Source organism: Alosa sapidissima, chromosome 5 (genome assembly GCF_018492685.1).
Source record: "Alosa sapidissima isolate fAloSap1 chromosome 5, fAloSap1.pri, whole genome shotgun sequence".
Classification (NCBI taxonomy): Eukaryota; Metazoa; Chordata; class Actinopteri; order Clupeiformes; family Clupeidae; genus Alosa; species Alosa sapidissima.
Genome location: NC_055961.1, coordinates 29138655 through 29148444, shown reverse-complemented (window position 1 = coordinate 29148444; position 9790 = coordinate 29138655). Strand labels below are relative to the sequence as shown.

At 43.8% G+C, this 9790-nt stretch overlaps 1 protein-coding gene across 1 annotated transcript; it reads left to right on the top strand.

The window, feature by feature from the left end:
- The first annotated feature begins 6546 nt into the window (after window positions 1-6546).
- Window positions 6547-8537, top strand: LOC121709772 (trace amine-associated receptor 13c-like). The gene is made up of 2 exons (XM_042093375.1): window positions 6547-6850; window positions 7772-8537. The coding sequence occupies exons 1-2, from the start codon at window positions 6594-6596 to the stop codon at window positions 8535-8537; spliced, it is 1023 nt and encodes a 340-aa protein (XP_041949309.1). The 5' UTR covers window positions 6547-6593.
- The last annotated feature ends 1253 nt before the right edge of the window (window positions 8538-9790 follow it).

The following is a 9790-nucleotide window of genomic DNA, read 5'->3' as shown; positions in this document are numbered from 1 at the left end:
AGGGATGTTGTCTCTGACCGAGGCCCGCAATTTACCTCTACATTCTGGAAGGAGTTCTGCCGTCTTCTAGGGGCCACAGTGAGTCTCACCTCTGGGTTCCACCCCCAGTCCAATGGTCAATCCGAGCGGGCAAACCAGGAGCTGGAGAAGGCGCTGCGGTGCATGGTTTCTCGCAAACCCCAGGCTTGGGCACAACAACTGATGTGGATAGAGTATGCTCACAACTCCCTCACCTGCTCTGCCACTGGTATGTCACCTTTCCAGTGTGTGTATGGCTACCAGCCCCCCCTGTTCCCCAGCCAGGAAGGAGATGTGTCCTGCCCGTCTGCCCTCGCCTATGCCCGCCGTTGCCGTCGTACCTGGTCACAAGCTCGTGCCACGCTACTCAAGTCAGCTGTCAGCTATGCCACTGGGGCTAACCGCCGAAGATCGCCGGCACCCGCCTACCGTGTTGGCCAGAAGGTGTGGCTGTCAGCCAAGGATCTCCCACTGCGGGTGGAATCGCATAAACTGGCACCTCGATTCCTCGGCCCGTTCCCTATCCAGAGGGTCATCAGCCCAACCGCAGTCCGGCTCCAGTTGCCAACCTCCATGAGGGTGCACCCTACTTTCCATGTTTCGAAAGTCAAGCCGACGCATGAAAGCCCGCTGGTCCCCGTGCCGCTTCCTCCTCCTCCTCCTCGCCTCGTTGACGGTGGGCTGGTGTACACCGTTCGACGCCTGCTTCGGTCCAGACGGCGAGGTAGGGGCCTCCAGTATCTCGTCGACTGGGAGGGCTATGGACCTGAGGAGAGAACCTGGGTGCCAGCCAGTCGGATTGTGGACCGGACACTCATCGCCGACTTCCACCGTCTGCATCCTGATCAACCTGCAATCCGTAGGGGCCGCCCCAGAGGGGTCCCTAACCGTCCTGCCCGCCCGGCTTCCTGTCATGTGCCTGACCCTGACCCTGTCTCGGTACCTGTCCCGTCTTCTGTCCACGACCCTCCAGCTCCCTCCGAGGATGAGGATGTTCACTCGGACCGCTCGGAGGAATTCTAGCCCTCCACCGGCTCCCCTCCGCCCTCCCGACGTGGTGTCACTCTTGGGGACTTCTGGGGCCGTCCCTTAGGGGGGGGGTTCTGTCATGAGCTCTCTCTCTGCCTGGTAACACGTGCTGATTGAAGTCTGATGACCTCCACCTGTTCCTGCTCTGCTCTGCCTCACCCTCGTTACCTACCAGCTGCACTGCATTCACCACTCATCATGCCCTCTATATAAAGCCTTGCTTTTCAGTCCACACTTGTCAGATCGTCTGCAACCAGCACCAGTTACCTGCCTGTTTTTGAAAACGCCTCTGACTCTTTGCCTGTGATCCCGGACCCGCTCGACTACTTCTGTGTTCTCCAGCCCCGGTAATCTTGACCTGCCTTCCGTCCCTCTTCTACGAATATCGCCTAGTCCTTGACTGTACTGCTGCTTCGTTTCAATTGCTGTTGTGTGTGTGTTTCCCCCAGGACTTCCCGGATCATCCAGCTCCTGCCATCGCTGTTCGGCTACTGGGGGAACACACACACGCAGACTCTTGGAACTCCTGTACCCCCCCCGGAACCCCTGAAACCCCCAACCCTTAAATAAACTTTTGAACGTGACGCTTTTGTGGTCCTCGTCCTGTTTGGTGTCTGACACTATTGACCATGTTCACAAAGAAACACTGAGTTTGTTTGTTATTAATTCACCTATCCATCCCATTGTCCTAGGATTACCTTGGCTCCGTCAGTATGACCCTCATATTTCTTGGTCTAGCAGTAGGGTGTTGGCCTGGTCTCCAACCTGGCAGGACCAGTGTATACAAGTACAGTGTTCCTCTACATCCATTGAGAGTTCAGACGTCGGAGACATCAACATCCCGCCTGAATACCATGATCTAGCTTGAGCTTTCAGTAAGGCGAGGGCCACGCAACTACCACCTCATCGCCCATGGGACTGCGCCATTGACCTGTTGCCAGGAGCACCACTACCACGTTCCAGAGTTTATCCCCTGTCCTCCAAGGAGACGATTACCATGCAGGAGTATGTAAACGAAGCTCTAAGATAAGGCTTCATTCGACCATCCACATCACCGGTGTCAGCTGGTTTCTTTTTTATCGAGAATAAGGATGGTGGATTACGCCCTTGTATCAATTACAGAGCTCTCAATGCAATCACCATCAAATACTGTTATCTACTTCCATTAGTCCCTTCTGTGTTGGAACAACTTCAGGGTGCTGGCTGGACTTGCGAAGCGCATACAACCTGGTGAGGATACGAGAAGAGAAGAAGATGAATTGAAGACGGCGTTCTCTGCCACCACAGGTCACTACACTGCAAAAACTGCTTATCTAACAAAATCTAACCAAGTGTTATTAATCTTATATCAAGATAAAAAAACTAGTTGGTATTGTTTTCAGTATAAAGACTTACCTAGCGCTTTTTTGTGAAATTTGACTTAATTTAAAAAAAATTGACTTATTTTAAGACATCTCATCTTGAAAACAAGCAAATTTGTCTGCCAGTGCGTTGAGCAAATTTGTCTTGATAAGACCCCTTAAAATAAGTTAAAGTCTTCTTAAATTAAGTCAAAATGATCTTTTGAGAGGGCGCTAGGTAAGTCTTTTCATACTAAAAACTTTTTTTAATCTTAATATAAGATCAATAACACTTGGTTAGAATTCATTTTTTGCAGTGTATGAGTACCTAGTACTTCTATATTAGCTAATGCTCCATCCGTATTCCAGTCATTTGTAAATGAGGTTCTCAGGGACATGCTTCACAGGTTTGTTGTTGTTTTTTATTGATGACATCCTCGTATACTCTGATAATATGCAGAATCATGTGAAACATGTGAGGGCAGTACTAACCATACAGTTCACAGGGGGTACAGATGGATAAGGAGAAGGTGCAAGCGGTTCTGAATTGGCCAAGGCCCAAGACTACCAAAGAGGAATTTCAGCTCTGTTGCAGCTTCTCTGACCACACTCCTGAAAGGATCCCCTCGTCAGTTCTCCTGGACACCTGAGACCGAGGAGGCCTTCAAAACCCTGAAGTTGAAATTCATGTCAGCCCCTTTACTGAAGCATCCAGACCCAGCGCTACCTTTTGTGGTAGAAGTAGATGCCTCAGAGGTGGGGGTAGGAGCGTCAAGGTAATCCTGCTAAACTTTTTCCATGTGCCTATTTCTCTAGGAAACTGTCCCAAGCCGAGAGAAAGTATAAGTAAGTAAGTATATGGGCAGCCGTGTCCCACTGGTTAGCACTCTGGACTTGTAACCTGAGGGTTGCCGGTTCGAGCCCCCGACCCGTGGGCCGCGACTGAAGTGCCCTTGAGCAAGGCACCTAACCCCTCACTGCTCCCCGAGCGCCGCCGTTGAAGCAGGCAGCTCACTGCGCCGGGATTAGTGTGTGCTTCACCTCACTGTGTGCTGTTTGTGTTTCACTAATTCACCGATTGGGTTAAATGCAGAGACCAAATTTCCCTCACGGGATCAAAAAAGTATTTATACTTAAAAGGGCAGAGTGCAGTTGCAAGGGTGTTTTTTTCCGCTCACAGGCGCTAGGGGGAAGCAAGACGGCCACAATTCAACCCGAAAAAAGTCATATAACCATCCCAATGATTCTGAAGCTGTTAAATGAAGGTAAATTAAGCTTAAAAACTTGCATATTAAGCTAAAAAAAACCTGCATAGTGTGCCTTTAACGATCTAGTTGACGGGAGCGCGCCGCGATTCCAGTACAACTCCCATGGGCGGATTATGAACTTTCGGGCCCCTGGGCCCAGATGTATTAAGGGCCCCCCACTTATTGTTGTATATGTGGGAGGGTGGGTTTGGGGGTACTCCCCCAGAAAATTTTTAATTTGTTTGATGTGATTTCCTGTATTCTGGTGCATTTTGGGGATGGCCAATACTAAATTCAATCAGATTCATAGTCTACATCCTGATTTGTTGATATTGAGGCAATGATTCCATGCAAAGGCTTGGACTTCAGGGCCCCCTGACCCCTTGGGCCCCTGGGCCTGGGCCCGGTAGGCCCGTGCAGTAATCCATCCCTGGCAACTCCTATGATTTCTGTCCGACTGTGGAAATTTAGTCGCCGACTGTGAAAACAGACCAAAATCGTACAATGTAAGGCCGCCATTAAGTACGAAACAATGTCTGACCTGTCGCAAGTTCACCAAGCTACCGATCTCATTCCACAAGCCTAGAGCGCCCTCTCGCGGCTGTAGACGGTAATGTTTCATGTAGAATTCATGTCAATTCATACTGACTAATGTAACGCTTCTAACTTAACGCAATATATAGGACCACTATATTACCAGAGTTATCAGAGCTAAGTTCGGCTATAGGGAGAGAATTGGCAACGACCAGTATTTAGATGAAGAAAAAGACAATAACATAGAAAAATGTAAAACCCCTTAAAGTCAGTCGCGTAAAGTCAGTCAGTAACAAAATGTTCAATATAATAAAGTTTAACCCCAAAGTTCAATGTTTCAATCCCAAAGTTCAATGTTCCAATCCCAGAGTTCAATGTTTCCTTTAAACCTCCTTTAAATCCTCAAAAAAAGGGAAAAAGTAGAAAAATGCAAAAAGATCTTCGTACGTACTTTTGTAAAGGGAAAAAAAAGATGAAACAAGGCCTTACTAATCACTACCCGGGTAGGAAATTAGTGATGTGTATCTTAATCTTATCTGTAATCCAGAACAGGTTGTGTCCAGGCCACAGGCATCACAGGTAGGCGCACACACACTGGTCACAGTCCTTAGGATGGCTCGCCGTATCTCTCTCTCAATCGTGGCAGAAGATGCACAATAACAAAAAAAAAAAACAATCTGCACACGGCAGTGTAAAATACCTCATTAGTGCCATGCAGGATCGTTTCACTTCATACCATAAGTATTAACACTCAAACTCAAATATAATTTCTCTGAACAACTGTGCAATACAGTACCAGTTCAGTAGAATGACAGTGCATGACATTTGCAACTCTAGTTAACATACAACATCTACATTCAGTTAACCAAATACAATATCAACAGTAAGCCATTAGCAACTTACTATGTGTATACCACATCATATTATATTCAAAACGTAATTACAATGGCTTGAAGCCTGAAAACATTAGCCCTATAGAGTAACCTCGTAGCTTAAACATTGTCTGCACGCGCTCCTACATCAGGTCACGGCATGCATGCATGCCCACGCAGGGTGCACGTGATCAGAAAAGAAAGCGCCGTTCTAAACTAACACGGCGGGTTTAAAACGATAACATTCATTTTCAATATATCTCCGACAGGTTTTTTTTTTTTTTTTACCTCTATATACCTCAAAAGTAAAAGGAAGCTAACCAATGCCTAACACACTGGCTTGCTTAACGGAAACACACACTCACCGGAGATTCAATGATTTAAGACACAAACGATCTTCAGGAGTAATAATTCAACCGGAAACGTCTTCTTGAAAAAGTTAAACAAAGGATTAGTTCAAAAATAAACGGTGAAGTGTCGAAACGTTGATAAATCTTAATCTTTCTTTCACTCGCAATATCTCTGAGCTTCAGGAAAAAAACGCAGTTGTGGACTCTTCCTCTATGTGCAATGCACTCGTTCACATGCAGCACAGCGCCCACTAATGGACAGGGGGCAAACGCTACAACTACATTCAATAACCCAGTGCAATTTATGTGGGTTACACTAACATTTAAACATGTTAAATTATATATATTTTGATATATAAGTCACACCTGCAGGACCAGCCAAACTATGAAATAAAGTCTGACTTATAGTCCAGAAAATACGGTAATATTCGTGTTTCGAGTTGCAGTCGGATTGATTTAAATATTGGGCAGGAGTGTGTGATTCTGTGTGCGCATGTTTGCCAAGCGCTTATTTCCTGAAAAAGTCTAGTGGGGCTACATACCCATTAAGTTTCATGTGCCCCGGTGTTTTGGTGTCATTGACCAACAATTCAGGAAGTTGGTATGATCTCCTATATACTACGAACTCCTATATTCTGTATCTCGAAAAGAGAAGAGGCAGTCAAGAGGTCCGCTCCAATTTTCTATTGAAATTGGAAAATTATATTCAATTTTCTAATAATCTTTTTTTTGCAAGTCAAATAAATGCATATTTAAGATTTCATTTAGAGTTGTATCCTGATTTTGTATTAGTGTAATGTAATGTTGGATAGAAAAATGGATAATTGGGTGTTTGGGACATTCTTGGTATGCTCAACATATCTCAATAATGCCAAACTAGGAAGTTGGTATGAAAGTAAATGCTCACATGCAATAAAAAACCTTACATATTAGTATTATGTGCACTATATGGACTAAAGTATTTGGCCATTGCACCCACAGGAACTTCAATGACATCCCATTATATGTTTGATCATTATGGGTGGGCCAGACTTTGTTATTAATAGATAGCAGAGAATCAGAGAATCTGAAAAGTTGTTTTTCACAGCTGCCATTGTTTCACCAACATATAAATACAAGGTCAGTATCTGGAGTAATCAGTAGAAAAGTTGGGTGTGCTGCCAAGCTGGGACAATATTATCGTCAGGACAACCAGTCACGGTAATGGAAGACCCCTGGAGAGCTAATCGCTGCTATCCAGCCCTGAACTCTTCATGTACAAAGTTTGCCAGGCCACAGGCACTATACATCATCATGTACATATTTTTGTCATCAATATCTGTATCCACTGTTCTTCTAAATTTGCTGGTGATCATCTCGATTTTTCACTTCAAGCAGCTTCACACTCCAACCAACCTGCTCATCCTCTCTCTTGCTGTGGCAGATTTATTTATCGGACTGACTGTCATGCCTGTGGAAGGGTCACAATTAAAGGAGAATTCCGGTGTGATATTGACCTAAAGTGTATTGAAACATGATACCGAGTGTGAACGTATGTCTCATAGCCCATCTCGACTTGTCCCCTGCACTCCAAAATCTGGCGCTAGTTAGCCGATGCTACCAACAACTTTTTCAGTAGTGGTGCTTCGGCATCGGGCTAGCCATGCAAATAAATCACTGTTTTACACCCATTTAAGAGGCTCAATGTATCTCCACACTTCATTGGTAGACTTCCGAGGGCCCTGACATTTAAAACGAGACATTGAGAACTTTGAAAAAGCACTGGTAGTTTACTTACAAGACGATTTATACAGACAGTATCTTCACGAAGTTTAACGTTTGCAGCCATCTTGAATTTAGTCACGATAAGTCGAGCAACGAGTAAGAATGAACAGGTATGATAAGGGATCAGATTCCAAAAATAATTCAGTGGAAATGCATGGATTCCAGTTTCTTCCAGTAGCAGCAACTGGAATCCATGCATTTCCACTGAATTATTTTTGGAATCTGATCCCTTATCATAGCTGTTCATTCTTACTCGTTGCTCAACTTATCGTGACTAAATTCAAGATGGCTGCAAACGCTAAACTTCGTGAAGATACTGTCTGTATAAATCGTCTTGTAAGTAAACTACCAGTGCTTTTTCAAAGTTCTCAATGTCTCGTTTTAAATGTCAGGGCCCTCGGAAGTCTACCAATGAAGTGTGGAGATACATTGAGCCTCGTAAATGGGTGTAAAACAGTGATTTATTTGCATGGCTAGCCCGATGCCGAAGCACCACTATTGAAAAAGATGTTGGTAGCATCGGCTAACTAGCGCCAGATTTTGGAGTGCAGGGGACAAGCCGAGATGGGCTATGAGACATACGTTCACACTCGGTATCATGTTTCGATACACTTTAGGTCAATATCACACCGGAATTCTCCTTTAATTGAAACATGCTGGTATTTTGGGGACATGCTGTGTAACATATTCCCTTTCATTTATTCTGTGGCTCTTTCAGGATCTCTCTGCAGCCTTGTCTTAATTTCCATTGATCGTTTCATTGCAGTCAGTGATCCTTTAAGGTACTCATTGAAGGTCACACACAACAAAGTAGTTATAATTGTTGTTCTTAGCTGGTGTTTTTGTCTACTTTATATTTTCTTCTTGCTTTATGACCACCTTACTGAAATGGAGCCTCACAGGACATGTCACGGAGAGTGTCTGTTCACAACACTCGGTTTCTCAAGGATTGTTGGTGATGTTTTTGTGTCATTCATTGTGCCTTGTTCCACGGTTATAATTTTAAACATAAAAATATTCTGTACAGCTAAGTATCATACAAAGGTGATTAACTCTGTTACAGAAAGAGAAAGGGCTGGTAACAAGGACACAATAACAAGTAAGAAATCCAGCCGTAAAGCTGCAAAAACAATAGGGGTACTCGTTACAGTTTATTTGCTCTGCTATATGCCATATTTTTTAGGCATTTTTGCAAACGGCACTGACTCATTATCTTATCTAGTTAAATGTCTTGTAGGGATTGTGTATCTGAACTCCTGCATGAACCCAATAATATATGCTTTATTTTACCCATGGTTTAAAGTGTCAACCAAGCATATCATCACCCTTGCAATACTTCATCCAGGTTCCTCTTACTTCAATGTAAATTCTGATGTGAAATAGCTGAATTGACACAATTGTTTAACTCTTGTAAGGTGTTCATATTTTTGTTACACAGCCAATGTTCCCGCGTCTGTTGGACCCACAACATTATTAGGCTTTTAAATCAACACAACCATAACAATTTATGAAAAACTACTTAACAGGTGTTTACTTTAGCTCAATTACCAATGATATAGACACCATTTATTTTATATTTGTCATTTACCCCTGTGAGATCACGCGTATGATCATTTTCAGGTTTTTTTTGTGAGAAAACGAGGTACAAGGAAGGAAAAAAACAGAAACAAGATTTTTGATCATTATTGGTGCTTATTTTTTAGAACTTAATCAGGTGAAAGTGCTTGAAATGTAACAATTTTGTAACTTTGTGTGGGAATAGCAGGTGCAGAAAAAAACATTCCCGCACACAGACACACATACAGATGCCTAAACACACACAAAGACACACACACACACACACACATAGCAGGCCCAGTTAGGAGGAGGACACAGTTAAGGTACATAGCACCTACAGTTATTACACTCGGGTCCAGTAGACCCGAACACCTCATATGTAATAGTTATGTGTAGGGGGCTGTACTGTGTGCAGTCATTGAAAATAAATTATTGTTTATGTTCTTCACAGAAAATATACCAAGGCCAATGAGTTAGAAGAAATAATAAATAGCATATGTTTTCTTTTAGCAAACATTGAAAACGGGTCCCACAGACGCGAACACCTTACAAAGGTGAAATTACCAGCATTTGTTAAGATTGAAAATGTATAAATCAGGGGTGCCCAAATTCTTCCCTATAAAGGGCCAAAATATTAACCTGGGTGGAGGGATGCAGGCCAAAAGTAAGCATTCATGTTATATCACTTCATATATTTTGTCAGTATGCTGTCAGCACACCATCCACTGGGAAAACGGTTGTACGAAGTAAGAGGCCTGTCACAAACACAATACAATATCCCTCCTTCCAAACTGGACCAGTCAGCACTGGAGAGAATGGAAAAGCTGTTACACATGGCTCTTCTTTAAGGATAAGAGCTTGGGATGAACTGTGTGAACACAAGCACACAACCCCTTTGTAATAACGTTGTATGCGCAGATCTAGCTACAACATTGCAATGGAAACATGCATAGTTCAGCCAGATCTGCGCAGCATGGCAAGAAGTCAAACATGGCCATTGCTTTGGTTAAGTTTACTACTTTCAGATGACCTGACACTCTCTTGAAATGTATACACCATGACTTAGACTAGTGGATTGC

Bases quoted from the DNA above. Each gene is read 5' to 3' on its own strand.
- LOC121709772 (XM_042093375.1), top strand. From the start codon at position 6,594: ATGGAAGACCCCTGGAGAGCTAATCGCTGCTATCCAGCCCTGAACTCT. The intron at 6,851-7,771 runs GTCACAATTAAA...GATACACTTTAG, and splicing joins ACTGTCATGCCTGTGGAAGG to GTCAATATCACACCGGAATT.